Source organism: Taeniopygia guttata, chromosome 4 (assembly GCF_048771995.1).
Source record: "Taeniopygia guttata chromosome 4, bTaeGut7.mat, whole genome shotgun sequence".
NCBI classification, from domain to species: Eukaryota; Metazoa; Chordata; class Aves; order Passeriformes; family Estrildidae; genus Taeniopygia; species Taeniopygia guttata.
In genome coordinates, this window is record NC_133028.1 from 5,800,132 (window position 1) to 5,820,258 (window position 20,127).

General features: G+C 43.3%; 1 protein-coding gene across 7 annotated transcripts in view; it reads left to right on the forward strand.

Moving 5' to 3' along the window:
* The first annotated feature begins 11,757 nt into the window (after positions 1 to 11,757).
* The window catches only part of REEP1 (receptor accessory protein 1), a 62,552-nt gene continuing 54,182 nt past the window's right edge, over positions 11,758 to 20,127 (forward strand). For 2 of the 7 annotated variants that reach the window (XM_072927903.1, XM_072927905.1), the window contains exon 1: positions 11,759 to 12,031. In XM_072927903.1, coding sequence (XP_072784004.1) covers positions 11,862 to 12,031 — 170 coding nt within the window. In that variant the 5' untranslated portion in view covers positions 11,759 to 11,861. Of the gene's footprint in view, positions 12,032 to 20,127 lie in introns of all 7 variants that reach the window. The other 5 variants (XM_072927907.1, XM_072927906.1, XM_030270514.4 and 2 more) reach the window with 4 other exon arrangements.

A 20,127-nucleotide genomic window follows, 5' to 3' on the forward strand; every position in this document is an offset into this window, starting at 1 on the left:
AAAGGAAAAAAAGCATGATTGTGAAGCAGCTGCTAAGAATTTCTCCCAGAAGATATTAAATTTCAATTGAGTCATCACTGAGTTTTAGATAAAGGGGCAATTCATGAAATAATTATGTGAGAGTTGAAATTTTGATATAAATATATTCAAAACAGAATCAGTTGACACTCCAGTTCCATCAAACTGGCATCCATCCCCCAGTACCCTCTGTCCAGACATTGGAAATAGGCATTGTAATTTCTCTTTAGCTTAGAGCAAATGTAACAGTATTGCTTTAAAATAGTTACAGCTGTAGGTTACAGATTGTTCCTGTTGTTCTCTCAGTGTCAGCTCTCCTGCCACATGCAGAGGTCTCTGCAACTCCACCCAGCCCAGGAGAAGGGGGCACTGGGCAGTTCTGGGGCCAGCTGGGCATTGGCACTGGTAATTATCTCACTCAGTGTATTTGTCGTTGTAAACCACTTTGTGATTTTTTTACTCCTCTCTGTAAAGTTCTCTAAGTCAACTACATGTCAGTGAAACTTTAGAGTGTCTTTTTCCCTGGTCTCTCTTCACAGCTGTCAGAGATTAATGGCTGCTCTCCAAACCCTGGGCTTTGATGGTAGAGGTTTGTGTCTAAAATTAAAATAGTGCTTCTAAAGCAGATTCCTAACTCCAGTGAAACTAGAAATTTCATCCACTGATTTAAGAGATCATATGTCAGCCCTGTCTTCTTGTAAGAGGAAGATTGCGATCTGTCCTGTCTCTTATCTATTCTGAAAAGCATAAGAAGGTAAATTTGAAGTTTTCCTGCTTCCCAATATCTACTGCCCTAAATAGCATAATTGCAGTTTTTTCAAAAATGGAAGTGACATTTTCCAGTTTCCTATGCAGAGGAACTTCTGCTGTGGCATAGATTTCTATTGCTGCTTTTTACTCTTATTTCCTATACACAGTTTATCACATAATAAAATTTACATCTGCAATTTTCTAATGAGAATATAGGAAACACAGCCAAGTTACTCCAGGCTGTCTCTGTTGCTTAACAAACTTGGACACATAAACACTGAGGAGCAGCTTAAAACCTGTACGTTTACAGGTTGGGGTAACTGGAGACAGATTTGTTTCAAAGGAATGTAGGGAAATATTTGATGTGATTGAAATAATTATCAAGGCTGAAAATGATTTTATAAATGTGGTATTGGAAAAAAAAATTAGCAGATCATTGGAGGACTGGGTTTTAGCAGACATGGTTGTATATCAGGTGTGAGCTCCCTGACTCACTCCATGAGATGATTAGCATTGTGCCTCTGGTTGCCGCAGAGGTTGGATGTATCTCACTTTGTATCACAAGTAGGTCACAATCTGCCAGAACAGAAAATATGCATTTAATGAACTTCATCCACCAGCAGGCATCTCATTGTCTAAGCCTACTCTGCAGAGAGTGAAGAGAAGCATCTCCAGAAGGAGATTAATACTAAAATAGATGTCTAGAATAAGTGGGACAAATTATCCCTCAGAGATGTCTGATCTTCCTCATTTGCAGTAGAGGTCTCTAATTACTGACTGATGTTCTACTCTTTCTGCTAGAGTAAATGCTGAACTAGATACAAACATGAAGAGGGTTGATGTCTGTGCTACTCTGCTTTACACATTGTTGCCCAAATTAGGCAGGCATTGAGGTTCTGGGGTTTTTTTCCTTATCAGAAGCTACTGCAAAGAATGCTGGTATGGGGCACTAATGAGTTAATGAGGACTACAGTGTATGCTCAGCTCTCACAGGTTTCCTGTGGTACAGGTGACCCTGTGATCGTTAGAAGAATAATGTCTATAGACAGGAATCACAGGAATTGGTTGTGGGTTTAAAGGATCTTTTAAAGAGGGAGAAAAATGAAAGCTTTATTCTTCAAGTTCATTATTTTATCAGACTCTTTTAAACACATATAATGTTTTTACACAAAGAATGCAAAATCATGATCCCAAGCTATAAAAGATACATATAAAAATTTACAGATGGTTCAGAATATTTATATCTGACTATTCCATAGCAGTGTCTTAGACATGCTACAGTGCAAAGGAAAGTAGGCTTTTTGCTCCCCAAATGTGTTCATGTAAAGTCTTTCAAAGTCAGCAAAACATGAGTAGTGAAAATGAAGCTTTAACTGACCACAGAAATGTTGCTTTATAGGCGGCCTGTTAGCATGGGAGAACAGGATGTGCTGTTATTGTTAGGACTTCATGAACAGGTTGTACCAACCTATGGCTCAAGGAATGCTGTGTTAAAGCACGTCTGGGAATAGTGCTACTGGTTCACTGTGTGGAATCGGTGTTATTACTTAACCTCTTTGCACTCACATATTCATCTCTGGGATTAACAAATATTTACCCACCTTTGAAAGGTACCTTCTGTTCATCAGAGACGTGCTGAATAAATACAGGGTAGTATTACCCTCATCAGCAGGTAATCCTGTTAATCTGACATACACTCTCTGTCCATGCTGAACATGTTCCTTGCTACTTGATCATTGTAGTTAGATTAATGAAGGGTGTTAGAGGAATTAACTCTTAAGTAGTGGCTGCAGCTGCCCACCATGTGTGTTTACTAGAACCCAAAGCCGGGGTTTGAAATCCTCTTGCCTATAGCAAATAGAAGGAATGCACTTGACTTTTGCAGAACCAATTTTCTACCCAAAAGAACAATGTCTTAACCTAAGAGGTTGTAACACAACCTGTTGCACAGTGCTCTGATAGCTGCTGTGCTGCTGGCACCAGGGGAGACAGCTGCAGTGCTAATACAGTGTCAGATCTCTGCCCACCACACCAGTTTTACAAAATTGTTGTAAGGGTAAAACGGTCTCATTTTTCCCTGCACTGTAACTGCTACAGGTCACAGATTCATGTCTAGACTACTTTATAAAATATTACTGGAGATGAGGTCCTCCCCAGTGTAATGCAGACTCAAAGTTGGCCCTGCTTTGAGCTGAAAGTTAGACACAATGACCTCCATGGGCCACTTGTAACTCAGTTGTTGTATAAAGTCAGGTGTAGCCTCAGCAGCATGGAGCTTGCCATGAGCTGAAAATCATCCCCAAGGCTCCTGAGGACATTCCTGTGTAGCTGCCTCAGAGTAAGCTCTGTGTTTCTACAGCAACACCTTTATCAGCAGCACCAGTCAGGGTAGTTCTGGGAGGACTGTGATGTGCTGGCACACTTCCCTTGGAAGGTGTAGAGATACACCCTCACTGCTGTTGGCAGTGCTGGTCCCTGGCTCTATTCTGTTCGTTTCAGTGGCACTTGGAGAATCTCTGGGCTCTTAGAGATCTGGAAAGTATTTTCAACAGAGGGTGGTTGGGCCAGTGTCTGAGGGAGAAGAGAGCACAGAAAACAATGCATCACCTGCATGCATTGCAATTATGAGTCTCTTACTGGACTATGGATGGAGAACACGTGCTTGCAAATGCTTCATTTAGCAGCTTGAGAAGTTGGAACTTGCAGTTTTCTGACTGGAGACTGATATGGAAAATGGGGGTTGAGCACAAATGCTATTTTGAAATTATGATGAAAATGTTGATCTTTTAAAGCAGTTTTCTATCATCTTTTTTTCTCTTTGTTGGAGTACATTGTGATATTGAAGTCTAGACTGCTAGGTCCAAATTTCCATTTTTAGGTGTAGCCTTTTCAAATGTTGTGTTAAGCAGATGTACTGGATCACTGTTTGTGGGGAAAAACTACTGCTCTCTCAGTCAGGCATGCATGGCTCAGAAATGTCTTAGAATACTTTAAGCAGCCATATGAAGTGTTGGGAGCTCTCTATATGCAATGCCCACAACACCCACTTTGACCTCTGTGAGGTGTAAGCAGATACCAAGCCAAAGAACCATTATCTGGTCTCATTATAGTGGCATTAAAGTGAGATATTGTAATGCTTTAAAAGGGAGTAAAGTTTGTAGGAATGAGGAGCCTCTATAAAAAGCCTGTAGAAAGTATAGAAGGTAACTTGAAAACTCTTATCACAATGGATGAAGTTTTCATTTGTCTATTTTTTTTTCCTGAAGCCTCTAATTGTTTAGTTTTTTTTTTTTATCAGACTCTTTTAAACACATATAATGTTTTTACACAAAGAATGCAAAATCATGATCCCAAGCTATAAAAGATACATATAAAAATTTACAGTTGGTTCAAAATATTTATATTTGACTATTCCATAGCAGTATCTTACTCATGCTACAGTGCAAAGGAAAGTAGGCTTTTTTGCTCCCTGGGTTGTTTTCTGTTTCCTTTTTGGAACGTAGCCTTTTTTGTCCCTGGGAAGACAATTAATTTTATGCCTACTGCCACATAATGAGAGAGAGAGAAGCAGGATGATGCTGCAAGTTTTTCATGTATCCTGACTGCAGAGAAAAAATTTAGTTATATAACTTGTCCATAAAAAGAATCCTCTTTTCCCTATCACTCTTTTTATTTTTTCCAAAATGGAATAAAACTGAAAGTAGCTTACTGTGGTGGAATTTCATGTTTATGAATATACAGTTTATGGGAGTTAGTGTCTTTAATATGCTCTGTGCTTTGACACTCAGCATTTCTCTTTGTAACTGAGGACAAAATAATTGTAAGGCAGTGAGTGGTTTGCATGCCTTGAGAGGAGCAGAACAGGACACACATGGGGGATGCAGGTGTATTCTGGTGTATGGGAGGAAGAGAAAAATCCTGGCAGAAGTCTGAGAAAACCCCTGGAGAAATGAGTGCACTCACAGCGAGGTTCTTGCTCACCTGCAAGTACCTCTGAGCTCCTATGGGAAGGCATCTTTGCCAGCTGTGCCAGGGCAGCTCATTTTCATCTGCTTCCCTCAGGGCTCTACACAGAATTGAAACCATATCCTGGTTTGTGCTGGGATTTAAACTGATCTGGAAGGTCAACAGCAGCCTTTTAGTAAAACTTATCATTAAGTAGGATTTATACAGTTGTTAAAACATGTTTTTATGCTGCCATACTAGCCTAGTAATTACTTGGGTGATTTCATCTATGTACAGGATTTCATCTATGTACAGGCTAAACAGAATAGTGCTTGTGATACCAAAGCAGTTGGTTGAAGGTAATTCAGCAAGGGATGGTGAAGAAGCCCACTTAGTTTTCCTCACTTATTGCCTTCAGTTCATTTATTATATCAGTCTGTGAACACAGTCTCTAGAAACTGCTAAGACCAGTCTGCAGCATTCTCCTGACATAGTTAGGGCTATGGATAGCCTCCTGCACATTCCTTCTCTGTTTCTTTGAAGGAAACCTCTGTTCTGCTCATCAGAGGGGCCCCTTTTGTTATTTACAGCTTCTTGTTATCGTTTGCATTCCTGTTTGCATGGTGTGGCGCCTCAGTGAAACCTCAAGGCCATGCACTGACCCTATTTCTCTCAATATCTCTCTTGAGCAAACGTCGTGTTCACACTGACACTTAATTGCCTGCCTCCTTCCTCTCTATGTCTCCTTTAAGGTCAATAACATGGTCAAGTCATCCTTCAGCACATTCACTATTGTTATTTTTGTTAAACACTGTGCAGTAATAAAATTCAGAACAATCCATCCTTCCAAAGCAAGAATGTAAGGACTGACCCACTGGATCAAACCAAAGCCATGTACATCTCAGTATCTCCTTCCTGGAGGTAGCTGATAATAAGGGCCCAGAGACACTAATTTGAAGAGAAATTTGAAGCAAATTTGAAGAGAAATTTGAGCAAATTTGACAAGAAACCTTCCCTAGTCTTGACTCAGTGTGCATCATCCACTGAAGCTTCCCACGGCCATTAAATATCCTGTTTTAAAGCTAAGATAGACTTGATCTTCACACTGGTTTCAAGTTTGGACAGTATGCCTTATTATTCAAAGTCACTGTTGAAGGATTTTTGTGTTGGTTTGTGTTGTTGTTGTTTGAGGTGGGTTTTTTGCTTATATGTGTGTGGGGAGGGAGGGTTATTGAACTGTTTCCATTCTTTTTACATTTCAGTTGTACACTGTCCACAGCAGGGTGTTTAGGAGGTAAAGAGTGACAGGTAGCAGCTAACAAGGAGGAAGGAATCTAACCTGAGTGTCAGAAATACTGTAATAACAATGGCAATTTATTAATGTCTTCGTTGACTTTTAAGATTGAAAAAGTAATTCCCAGTCTAAAATACTCTTTCATCAATTTATAAAATGCTATAAATCAAGCATTTTCTTTGTTCCTCATATGTCCCTTTTATCTCAGGATATTCTGTGATTCTAGGATTCTGTATAATGGAAAACATGCTGAACTAGGATAATTTTTCATGGAGCTGGAGGGTCTGCAGATACCTCAGAATCACTAATGAGTTAATATAAAACACATGGATTTACTCCAAGGCAGTGGAAGCATCTTGTAGCATGTAAATTACATGTAGCAGGACAAAGTTACAGAAGAGGATATGGAAAGCAAAGAACAGACTTCTCAGAATACACTTTTGATGCACAGCCTGAGGTATTCAGAGCTTAATATCTGAGATACTGAGTATCAGTGGCTGAGCTCTGGGCTGCAGAGTTTTGTATCTGGATAACTGGGGCTAAGCCCTACCAGTTTGTTTACCTAAAACCAAATGATACATTCAGACATGCTCATCTCCATGTTTTCCCCAAGCTCTGGAAGTGAGTCACTGAAATCAAGAGTGTTTCTCAGAAATCTCAGTTCCCAGCACAAATACCAGACCACAGCACTTTTCAGAAAAAATAGGCATTTCTTAATCTCTCTTTGCTAATGGCCATAGTTCTGAAGCAGTTAATTCAATAATAAAGATAGAAATAGCAGCCAGGAAATGCTGAATGTCTCCCCATGCTGTAACAATTCTCCCCCATGGGTAGGATTAACCTTTTCCTGTCTACTCCATATTTGTTAGTAAAGCTATAATTTCAGAAATGGGCATTTTTCATTACTTTGTTCAGGAGCTGCATTCTTCTTGGATTTTCACTCTAATTGTCCGTGTTACCACATGAAGTTTTCATTTATTTGTTTCTTTTGTTTTGCTTCCCAAATAGAAGTCAGGAGATAAATGCAAGGGATCATCTATTCTGTTCCAGTGGGTGGAACACCAAACATTTCTTTCAAGAGGCTGAATATATTTATCTATATATGTGAGTGTGTGTGTATTCCTTCATCCTCTTTCAAGAGGCTGAATATATTTATCTGTTTGTGTGTGTGTGCATTCCTTGATGGGATACAGGCTATTTATTCCTGATCAAACTATCTTTCTTCTCCTGATACTTTTTAGGTGCTGTAACAACACTGCATGATATATGTGTACACTATGGTTATGTGTCTTTTCTTTATTTTTATATTCGTTTTTGGTTTTGACACATGAACTTCAGCGCCCAACTATCATAGGTTTTCTGTCTGATACTTTTCTCTATTCCTGGGTACATTTCTTGGCTGGGTTGTCTGCACTTCAGCTGTTCTTGAATGCCTCAGTGTAGGTTTGATTCATTGGAGGACATAGGAGTTGCCTGCACTTGCTGCTTCCTGACCTTTTCTGGATTGGGTAACAGAGTGCTCTGTGCATGTATGTCAGTGACGCTTTTGTTCTAAGCAGCCCTGGCTTGGCAGTTGTTGTTCAGCTGTGAGGCAGAGATCCCCTTTCCCTGGAGCAGAGAGGAATGAGTCTGATTATAGTAGAGCTGTTGAGGGGGTCTGACTTTTCCATGGCTGTGAACTTCTTGGAAAAAGTAGTTGCTAGGAGAAGACTACATAGGATTTACAGCAAGGGTGGTGGCTCTGCCTTCAGTAACAGAGCTGATTTATTTTAGAATTTGAGAAACAGAAATCAGATCATCTAATTGTGCAATCTTTGTAGGATTTTCCGCTGCCAAATCTTCTACTGCTAAAGCAGTTCCAAAATGTTCCATGAGCATTGGATGGCATTTCTGCTGAGCTGGCTGTATAAATTAATTCATATCTGTTCCTACGCTTTAACTCTTCTTCTGTTTTTTGGGAGTCTTCTTGTTTGTTCAGTTTGGTTTGGTTTTTTATAGACTGGATGAGGTAGTTTAACAGCAAAGGGGAAGACTTTCTTCTAGCAAAGCCTCTTTCCAGGATGCTTGGGATGTCACAACCAGAGCTCATAGGCACAGAGCTGTGTCACTTGTCCTGAGACACAGCCCATGAGGAGTAGGTAGGGGGCATTGTCACCCTTCCACTGGTGACTCAGTGGAGCTGGATTTCTCTCCTTCACCCTCTGTTTACCAAAGAGCTGTTTCAGTAAAGCTCTCTGCATTCACAGTCAAGCTCTTTAGGTTTGCCATCACCAGGCTACCTTGTTATCTGTGTACATTCGGGGCATTAGATCAGTCATCAGGTAGTGATTGTGCCAGCTGTGTACAAAGCAGCAGCATAAGAAGGGTTCATGTCCTGCTTACCCCTGTCAGAGATTGCTTCCAGCCAGAAAAAAAAAAATCCTCTAACCTTTTTGAGGTTTGCTGCCCAGAAAAGAGCAGTGGGGTCAGCAGCAATGGCAGCTGGCAGGAGTTGCGAGCTGGAAGAGGCTGGAAGGAGGCAAGAGTGAAAGAAGTTGATAAGTAGTTAACTCATGTAGGCAATGAGTTAACTATTAAGAGTAAACAAATATTAATCACAAGCCTAAGAAGCAGGATGCGCCTTAGTCTTGTCAAGATAAGCAGAATTCACCTTACCAAGATAAGAGAAACAAAACCTACTGTCAGCAGAAAAGGCTGAGCCAGCATTGAAGGACTGCCTGTGCTTCAGAAAGGTGAAAAGGGCAGAGGGAGGAAGACTGCTGGCCTTCAGAACTTGGAGCCTTCCTCAGTGCAACCACCAGAGTACACTGTGCTTGTGTCACATATGCTAATGTTGTTAATGATTTCTGAAAAGTAATTTTTATAACCACTCCTATCCCAAGGAATGTAATGAATATGCATTAATTTAACCATAAATTGTGCTGTGTAAAAGTGTTGGATGTACTTGCTGGGAGGAGCAATCCCCCAAATACCCACCTCACTGCGTCAGTGTCTGAGTTGACTCTTAGCCCAATGTCGGAGCAAATCAAGAGGACACGAGGCTGAGTTATGATTTGAGCACTAAAACATTTTGCTGCAGCTTTGGGTGTTGTCCTCTGTATTATCTGTCTTTATGATCCAGTATCTTCTCTTGTTGGTCCAAGAAATATGCAGCAAGTACTAAGTGGCAAGTTTTATGTACTTTGGTGATAACACAAAAATTCTTGCAGAGAGATCTGTGCCTTGTACTTTATAATATCCCATCATTAACTGTAACAATGTTGTGGATTGTCTGCCAACATGCAGTCTAAAAGCTCGCACTAAATAATCCTGACATAGGAAAAATCTCGGATAACAGATTTCCAAGTACTTATTTGGCTACTATATACAAGCAAGACAGCCACAGGATGATTCACTGCTTTAAGAATTCGGGCTGGATGACCTAATGGCTTCTTTTGGAGAGAAGGCAGTTCTCGCTTAGAGCAAGCATGCCTGGAGAAGACAGCTAATTTACACTCGCTTACTGCAACTCACCTCCCAGCCCTGCCTTTGTGGTGTTGTACAGCAGTCAGCGCTGGCTGGAGCGCTGCTGCTGCTCTCGGCCCTTGGAGTCCCCGAGGAAAGAGCGTGTGGTGGCCCCATAGCCGCAGCTGGGGGTCTCAGCCCGTCTGTCAGCCGGAATTGGGGCGCCGGGAGCAGAATCGCCGCCGCAGCGTTACAGAGCCCAGCGCGGGGTGGAAGTTCCCTCTGCTGGAGGAACGGACCCACTGCGGCAGCGGAGCGGGGTGGCCGTGCGCATCTTCCCCGAAATCTGATTTCTACAGGTGCTGCACGGTAATAACTTCAATTACCCGTCTCTCTGTGCCTGCAGCTTTACCCGAAGGCAATGAGTTCTTGGTCTGATTGTCCCTCAACGTATTGGTTTTCTGGGGACCAGATCCAGAGAGCCAACATAAAAAAAAAAAAAAAAGGTGATCCTATTATAGAGGACTTTTGATCTAAGCCGAAGAAAGGTGAGGTGTAAGGTCAGGCTGGATGGGGCTCTGAGCAATCTAGTCTTGTGGGAGGTGTTCTTTCCCATGGCAGGGAGTTGGAATGAGATGACTTTTAAGTTGTCTTTCAACCAAACCATTCTATGATAAGGGCTGGATAGTGTGGACAGGGCCATGAGGATGTCTGTGGTAGCCTGGGACTAGACAAGTCTGTGATCAGCTCCTAGAATTGCTGTTATAAATGAAAGCTCCAATTTATTCATTAAAGAAGATCTATTAAATGGTCAAAATATAAATTTAGAGAATAACAATGAAAACCACTATAAAATAAAAGGTCAATGCCGAGCCCAAGTATCAGCGCTGGGTGGGACACAGGTTTGACCGCTGCAGCAGAGGGTCCCCTGTGCTTCACACCAACTGTCCTATCTGACTGATTTTTATATGGTTTTTCTTGCCCGAGGCAGAGCCCCTTTTCTTCCTTTTTGGACTGCATGTATTCATGTGGAGTTCTTTTCTCTGTGGCAAGTTGAACAAAACATGTCCGGAGAGTGATGAACACCCATGATCGCATTCCCGGAATTCGGTATTGAGCTGTATCTCCCTGATAGCTCTGGCTATCTCAATCTCAGATATTTATCTCGTATTCATCATCCAGGTGTTCCTCGGACTACCTTGATGGATGATCCATCTCCGGGCTGGCCATGTTCATTTGCTTGTGAATGGAGTCCTCCCTCCTCTGTCCAGGTGGTTGCAATCCCTGTCACCGGCTTGTGCATTTTAAAAACTTCTTATAAGAGTATATCTTAACAGTACATAACTATAAACCATACGACAATTTTATTTGCACAAATTATCATATACACATATAACAACTGCTGCCTCTGGTTTGAAACGTTCAGTCTCTCCTTGCAAGAGTTCTTCCCAGGTTACTTGCAATGCATGAGAGATTTTCAGCATCTTTAAGCTATGCTGTCTCAGAATTGACGGGGACACTTTGGGGCAGATGCCCAGTCTTCAGAAAGAACAATGTGGCATGGAGGTGAAGATCGTGCAGTGCACCCAGGGACACCCAGGGGTGGCTGGAGCCCTGGACCTAATGCCAGAAACAGGCCAGCTGCTCCACAGACCAACCTCCAAGTAAAGCTTGGGGCTGCTCTGGTGGCAAACTCTAGATTACTAAAAGACAAAACCTCATCATGAATTGCCGTGGGCATGAGTGCTTCCAGTAGAAGGGGAAAACCAAAGCAGGGGGGATGATTTCAGGCAGTCTAACCAAAGTTGGCATGCGTCAGTGAAAGAAAGGAGAAGAATCCAAAGGAAACTTAAAGAGAACAACCTGTGGGTCAAGCCAACATATGTTGTTTTGTGTGTGGGCAGCTGTTCCTCATGGAAATTGGACTTGACAGCCGTGAGAAGTGATGTCGTGGAGAGATTCCTGCTTGATGATACTGATGATGATGGGAATTTACCTGGATCCCGTGGCCAATACTTTTGTCCGTTGTGGCTGGACGCTTTAGGGGTGTGGAAAAACGGGGAAATCCTTCTCTTTCCATCGATCGAAGACACCCCTCGACCCCGAGCCTTAGCTTTGCCTTTCCTTGGATGTGAACAGTCCGTGGGGTTTCCTTCGCGCTCCAGAAGCGCCCTCACACCTGCGCGGCGCCGCTGCTGGGGCAGGGACCCGTTCCGCGGGCAAAACCTCCGCGCACACCTCGGGCTGTCCGTCCGGGGAGTCCGGCGGGAGCGGGGAGCGAGGGGGGCTCCTCCTCCTGCCGCGGGGGGCGGCTGCGGGCCCTGCCCAGCGTGGGCGGCCGGGCCGGGCCGGGCTGCGCGGAGCTGCGGGCGGCGCCGCCAGTGAGGCTGCGCTGAGGCTGCGGGGCCGGATGGCCGAGCCGCCCGCCCCGCGCACTCGGGCGGCGGCCGGCAGCGGGCGAGCACACCGGGAGAGCCCTCCTCCGTGCCGGGAGAGCCGGCCCCGCACACGGCAGCGCCATGGTCTCATGGATCATCTCCAGGCTGGTGGTGTGAGTAGCTGCCCCTCGGCACCTGCCTTGTGCGTGTGAGCGGAGTCCGCGCCGCTCGCCCCTGCTGCGGGCACCGGGATGCATTTAGCGGGTTGTTGTCGGGGGGTGGGTGGGTCAGATGGGGTTTTCCAGCATGAGAAAATCACCGGGGTGGTGAAGGGGAAAGCGCTGCCGCGCCATCCAGCGCAAGGTGACAGCGGAGAAACAGCGGGTGACACCGCCCGGCGCTCGGCGATGGACAGGCTCCGGGGCCGGAGGGGGAATGGAGCATCCGCGGGTGGGAAAATGGATTTGGGCAGCGGCGCTTTGTTACCGGGCTGGGCGAGGCTGGGGGTTCGCGAGGGGGCGTGGGAGAGGCGGCCGCGGGGTCTCCCAGCCGCCGCCACCGCTTTCTTCTCTCTGTTTGCGAAAGAAATAGCAAATATTCCCTTCCTCTTTGCTATTTGCCGCTCATCCTCTCCAAAGACGATCTCGCTCCCCCTTTAACTTGTCAGCCGGGGAGAAGAAGCGTGTGGCTCTTTGCACTTGTCCTACAGCTTTTGCATGGCTGAAACTGCTCTAGGTAGGAATACATGTAAAAATTCCCTGGAATTTCTTCATAGGCAACAGGGTAAAATGGAGCAAGCTCGAGGTATATGTTTATCTGTCCCATCTGAGAAGAGTATTAGGGAGAAAAAGGCATTTTTGATGCCATTTGGAAAATTCCTGGAGGAGGGAGATTACAGTCTTAAGGTGGGGCAGCAGGATGGCTGATCTCTCTTCTGGAAATGTGACTGGGGAAGGCTAATATATGGCATCAGATGAATAATTTGCCAGTTTTCTCCATCATATGCATACAGATGCATCTCCTGCAGATTCAGGAGGGCATCTGTTGTGCTCCTAAGTTATTTTAGAGCATCTGCGAGGGCCTGTCACTTTCTTTGTCTGAAAGAAACGTGCCATGATGTTGCACCATCAGCATGTTTCCAGAAAAGCATTTTCAAGGTCTCTTTTGCCATATAAGATGAAATATCAAAAGGAAAACTCGCCTTCAGCTTAGTTATGTCTCTGTATCAATAAGATATTAAGTGTCAGATATGAAGATTTTAGGGGGCTCTAGAGTTGAATTTAGTCCCTGCAGCTCGGTCACCTGGATTCAGCTGCAGCTAGCCATTATTTGGCTTGCACTTCATTCTGGGAAAGAGTGTTAAATATTTAAAAGTTTTAATTTGAATAGTATAACCGTGCAGATATCTCTGCCAGCAGTGTGAGACGTAGCATGCATTGTCTAAGGCAGCTTTTCTTTCTTCTCTACTAGACTAATTTCCACTTTGAAAAAACCCACGTTACCATGTAACCCAGCTAATCCTAAAGAACAAAGAATGTCTACACAGAGATGGTAGTTTAACTTACTTGTCTCAGCACATGCACATCTACACAGATGATTTCATCTAAGACACATGGACTGGGTAAAAATCTGATAGGGGCAGGACCTGAGCAGTTGACCAGTCAGGTAATTAGCTGAGCACAGAGACCTCCCTGTTCTCTTCAGTGTTATCTGAATAACATGTCACAGCATGGAGTCAGCTGTGCAGAGGGCAGTACCAGTTATTTGTTATGCTGCATTTTCAGTAGCAAATAATGAATATGCAGTGTAAATATTAATTATTTAGTAGTCATAATAATAAGTAAGAATTTTGCAAGGAAACCTAGGGCAAGCCAAGCTTTGTCACCACTGTCTTTCCATTACTGAGTGTACACCCATCCTTTAAGAATATTTTGCACCAGGAAGTGCTAGTTTGTTATGATCCCAGTAGTAACTTGGGCTCTTTAGAGTATTGCTTAAAACACCATTTGCTAGAGGTAGCATTGCATTAAAAAAAAAAAGAGGAGAGTATAAATAATCTTACATTCCATCAGATCCCAGAAACCCCAAGGCGTCTGACATGGAGGAGCCCTCCAGTTTGCTGCAGCACACCATGCAGATCTGCCTGTGGACAGGTTCCCTTACACATTGATCTTTTCCACCCTCGGAGCATTTTCTTTTTATTTCTGAAGACATTTCCATTCATCAGTCCTATTGCCAGATGAAAAGGATGTTCACAAGAGGGCTTGTTGCTACACTTAGATGAAGACAAAGATGGGCAGGTGGTTCAGTGTCAGGTGATGAGCAAATTGCTCCTGCATCCAAGAGGTTTGCGCATCCCACCACAGGCCAGGCAGCCAGCACACCCCTGCAGCCCAGCACAGACCTGCACCCATTCACTGTAACTGGGAGCTGGATTCCTGACTCCTTGGTGTACAGTGGTCTTCAAATTAGGATCATGGCAAAGATTTAATCTATCTAATCCAGTTTCCCCATCTCATTATGAATCACTAGTTGATCCATCAGTCGGGATAGCTGTGGTTAAGTAGAATGGCCACCTGCTTGGGCTTTTTCCCCCTCTGCTTGTGCCTGTGTAGTTGTTTTTTCATTAAATCTTATTAACTGGTAAGGATTATGAATAAAGTGGTGTGGTGTGGTTTAATTACATTGTGAATGTTGATTTGTGTTCTTTTATGATTTCTGCTGATCTCCACTATGTCTGATATGACTCAGCTAACAGAAAGGGCTTTAAATAAAAAGCAAGTCTTTGCTTTGTCTCTTTGGTGCTTTGCTGCTTCCACTGTCTCTGATTTGGTTGTTACTGGTTCTGTCCTGGCAGTTTCTATTTCTAAAACATTGAAGGAGAAGAATCTATGAGCACTTCTCATTTTTTTTCAGCTGGAAGTCAGGCAACTCACTGCAAACCTTCTCTTACCTCATTTCACCTTTAGTGTTTGGGCTTTGAGTCCAGAGTGCTGGCTGGTTCTGTTCTGCCTGCAGAGTTGTGTGCTGGGAACCCTCAGAAGAGAAATGATGCATTCAGAGCAGCATCTCTGCCATAGCTGTGTTGTTGAAGTCAAGGATATTATGTTCAGGATCTGCCCTAGGTACTGTAAAAATGTGAAACAAAAAGACAATCGTGTCCCTGGATGTCTTTTTCCTCTAAGAGCTCAATTCTCATTCTCCTGTGGTGCTATTCCCAGGTAGCTTTTTCACTCATCTCAGGGAGAACAAAATTGGGATATTTCTTTTCTCATGACAGTGGATTACAGATGACTTTTCCACCAAGGGATGCCTGTGATCACTGGAATTGCAATTGTTGCATCTTGGAGTGACTTGTTCCTATGTCTCTCACAATAACTGGAGTGGGATAACATCATTATTTCTGGGTTAATTACAGCCTTTTTTTATTCTTCACCTCTGAGTACATCTCAAAGGACATCCTGGAGCACCTGTATCTCAGTTTCCTCCTCTGTGAAGTGTAATGAACTGTTGTGAATTTATCTTCCCTGAGGCAGACCATAAGGGACCATTGGTCTGTCTTACCACCTACAGGCTATTGCCATTCATTTCAAAGGAGATTCAATTTACCTCCAAAGGTAGAAGCCTCTCTAGGAGAAGGACTTGTGATCTGTCTTTGTTATTGCAGACCAGTTCAGCTACAGTGCACAGCTCTGGCAATCCTGGACAGCTGCATTTGGCTGTTGTCTTACAGACCCTTTGAAGTTAAAAGTGGTGTATATAAGTGCAGCCTATTGTGTTGGCATGGGAATCCTGTCTTTTCTCAGAAACATTAAACTTGGTTTATGTGCTTGGGATCACACAGGACACAAAGGGTTTTCACTCCCGTTCTGAAAATTAGACACATCACACTGCCTGGTGAAAGAATTTCTAGCTGGAACACGTGGCAGAGGAAGGAAATGTCAGTAAAAATGAGGCTGGGTTAGACAGGTTATCAGTAGATGATATCATGCTGTGTGATGATTTAGGCATTTGAATTCCTCCTGTGAGAAGCTTAGAAGTGCATTGCAAATTAATATAAAATGGTTAAATATGTTCTTCATGGTAAAATTCCACAGCCTTAATTATGCCTTTTTTTTTTTTCTTTTTTTTTTTTTGCCTGTATTTATTTTCTTTTAAATCAAAATATCATTACTGGCCTCTCTGATCTACATTTTGATGTGAAAGAGAATAGCAGCCTTAGATCACATTGGGAATTCCCATCCCTGTGTGCCAGCTGTCCCTGGAAGTAGTTGGATTCTGAACAAAATCCAAGGGGAACCAAGGAATTCTTTAACCTGATGTGTAAGATTTCCTTCCCTATCACAGTTTGTTTGCTTTCTAGCTCTTGGTTACTGTGATGCTGTTTTAGCAAGGCTATGAGATTGGCCACCCCATTCTCATCTGGTGTCAATTCACAGTGTTACTGAGTCAGATATAGATTTCATCTTTGTATCTGTAAAGAATTTCCATTTTAGAGAAGCTTAGCAGATCCTTCCTCCTCCCACTTTTCATGTGTATGGGAAGCCTGAAGAAATTTATGAATGAAACAAAACATGAAAAGTCATATCATGGATATTATCTGAAGGTAGAAAATGATAACTTGTGTCTTCTTTTTGAGAGGCAGAGACAGGATCCACTCAAGCAGGCAGGGACTGCTCTCATAAAAGCAGAGCACAGATTCAAGCTGTTGGTTATTGATACATCAGTATTAGCACTTCAGATGATGCTACCACTTATATATGTCATGTGCTGGTTATTGATACATCTGCATTTGCATTTTAGTTGACATATATCATGTGTGTGAAGGTCCTTCACCGCCTGCTTTGTTTACTTGGTGCTGGCAGATGACATGAGGGATTCAGATTGCTCTTTACAGGCCTCACACCAGCAGTGTAAAATATCTGAAAATACAGCAGAGGACCTAAAATGCAGCTTGAGCTCCCAGCCAAGGCTGTGGGATGAGTTTGCATTTGACTCTTCTGTGCTCTGGAGCTGGGAAGTGGGAAGAGCAGACACCCTGCTGTACTTGCAGAGTTTAGTGATAAACTTTACTTTATAAACTCCAAAACAGAGGCTGCAGGCTTGCACTGCTGCTGTCCTTCGTGTGAAGAGCACTTGGTCTCTGTGGCTGCCAGCTCAGCTCATGGGCATCCCTGCTGCAGCCTTTGGCTCTGCTGAGGGGGCAGAACCTGCTGGTGCCAGTAAGTGACAGAGGAGCACCCAGCACAGGTGTGACATTTGCCATGCCCTTGGTGTGAAATGTGACTGTGTGATCACGCTGCAGGGGACAGCACTGCCTGCTGCTCTGGCAGCCGTGACCCACATTCTCCTGCCCAAGCACAGATGTGCTGGGAATGCTCCTGGCTCCAGTGGGGAAGGTTTCCTGCTGTGCACATCACAGATCTTACTGGTTCTGGTGTGGTAAGGAAGGATGTTTTACCAGCCTGGCATCTATGGAATATAGCCAAGGGGCTTGGACTTTGCAGCTGCCTTTGTACAGAATTTTGTCTTTGTGGGACCCTTTCCTTTCACTGTATTAAGGCACTTTGAAGCATTAATGTAGTGTTGAAGCATTAATTTAGTGTTGTGTCATTAGAGGGATTTTTACTGCCATTGTATGGGTAAGGGCATCAAGACAAATGGAGATCCAGTGATGTGTACAGTATTCCACTGGGTAACAGGTAGCATATTTCCTCCAGACTCCTTGCTCAATAAATTAATAAAAGGGAACCTGATAAAGGGAATTAGGAAATGTGTGTGTGGCATTTGTATGGATTTTTGGTGGTGTGAGAGGGATAGAGGAAAGCTACAGACTTAAATAGATGCTATTGAGACAGTCAAACAACCAAAGGCCAAAATATTTTGAATCGTGACCTATTTCCTCTCAGATCCTCAGTGCTGTCCTTAGGGTAGCAGTCAGCAGAAAGCAAGAGCCAGACTGCTTAATACAGGCTACTAAGTCAGGCATTACACTGCCTAAAATTGGTTTCCTAATCACAGGAGGGAGATTTAGATCCAAGGTACTTGAGCTGTGGTCCACAGATGCAGTCCACAAAGCATCAGTCAGTCAGTGTTTCAGCTCTAAACCAGAAACCCTCATACAGGCAGTTATGTACTGACTAATTTAGATAGAAGATGCCACTTTTAACTCTTTTTTTAGTTACAAGTTTTGTAATTATATCTATTGAATTACAGTTTTGTAAAATATTAACATTTCTACATTTTGCCAATTCTATGTGACTTATTATTTATCATCTATGCTTAAGGAACAGTGGGATATAAAATAAGTTGTGTGTTTCTTTCAAAGGTTTGGATGGCCCAGTGATTAGGAAAGGCTGAGAAACACTTTCATGTGCTCTTACTGCAGTTAACATTGTGAGACTGGAGCTTCCATCAGGGGTTGTGTGTTGCATGGAGAGCTGTTGGGCCAAGGGGAAATGCTTGGTACAAATTGGATGAAGGAAGGCAACGTACAATCACACCTCCTACTTCCTGAGCAATTGCTTCTGAATGCTGAGCACTGCATTTTTCCTTCTGCTTCTGTGTCTCAGCAGGCAGAGCTGATACCTTGGGAACTTTCAGGCTAATCTGGCTAAAGGTGGATGAAGACCTGAGAGCTGCAGAAGTATTAACCAGTTTGGATTGCTGCAGAATCTTTGTGTGACGAAATTTCTTCTATGTCTTCATTAGGCAGCAAGGATCTGAGTCTAGATTTCCTTTTGTTGGCTGGATTGGGGCCACTCAGATTTCAGGTAGGTCTTGTGAGGTGAAATGGCCTAATGAAGGGATGCACCCATGTAAGCAGGCCCATATGGCAAAATCTCCCCTAGATCACCCCTATGGTTGAAGTCAATCACATGCTGCTTTTTGCAAGGCAGGTCTTACATACTTTTGTTATCACTGGTATGCTACTTAGATTGCAAACTCTTTTAGGCAGCAAGTTCATTTAGTATTTTTAAATCAGCAAGGTCATTTAGTATTTTTTATCTTACAACACCTAGACAGTGGGGATTAGTCTCTAGCTGGTTCTTCTAAGTTCTGTAGTAATAGAAAAATAAATAAGGTATGAACACATGCAATTCTGCATTCTAGGTGAAACTTTCTTGAGACTGATCCTGTGCTCCTCAGTAATTTCTTTGTGAAATTCTTGCTGGTAAGGTGTTCATGCTCTGATTTGACATTTCACATGCATGTAGTAAGACAGAATTTAAACTGGTAAAATACAGGCAAGACAGATGGTGAGCAGAGTGGTGAGAAAGAGCTAGAAGAAGTGAAAAAATGAAGACTGTGTTTTATCTTTCCATGACTTGTGTGGTTTTGAAGAGTGTGACTGAGGTAACAGGACACACCTGCTCGTTCCAGAGGTAGGACTTGGGAAGGCACTCCAGACCTGGAGCACCATGCCAGAGCTGGAAACATGGGTGGTACATTCCCAAAATTTGTACACAGAACCACTCCACCTTTTGCTGTGAGCCTCAGAACAGGCATAACTCCTTAGCAGAGTACTCTGCTGTTTGTTTCTTGCAGGCACATTTTGCAAGAGAGGGGGAGGGCAAGGGATTTTAACTTGCTGTGGGTGGTAGAGCAGTGATCTGCAGGCTGGTAAAAGTGATCACAGAGCCAAAGCAGGGCAGGGATGGCATCAAAGGAGAGAAGCTAGTTGTACAGTAAGTAAAAATGAAGAGCAAGGATTATGTTTCAGAAGGAACAGGAATTTATATGGAGGCAGAGGATTGGGTGTCAAGCTGGAGATTTACTCTTGGCAGTGACAGGGGGACAACTGGTGTCATGCTTAGGAAAGTCTTGTTTCTTCAGGTGCTGCTTGCTGCATCCCTTACTGCTCATGCACTAATTGCTAACAAACAAACATCCAGTTTCAAAGAAGGAATCCATCAACTGGTCAGTAAAGCTGCAATCTCCCTTCTCCCTTTCTGTCTCATGGAGCCAACAGTAATATTTTGCTTTCCAAAAATGGAAAATTTTACAGGAGACCAAAACCAACATTAAAGAACCTATTTGTGAGGAGCTACCAAGGATGCCCCTCATGTTTGAAATGTTGTTCTTTTTTGGATGGATCCCAGGGATGCCAGGACCATGTGTGTACCTGCCTGTGAATTTACCAGGCAGTCCAATGCTATCAGCATTAATGTGTAATTGCAGCTCCTGCAGGAGAAACACTTCTGTTCTGTTCAGTTCATGCTGCTGCTTCCTTTCATTCAGCTCATTTATTCTATTTCTTGTTTCCAGCCTATAAATAAATGTTTACACCGGAAAGAC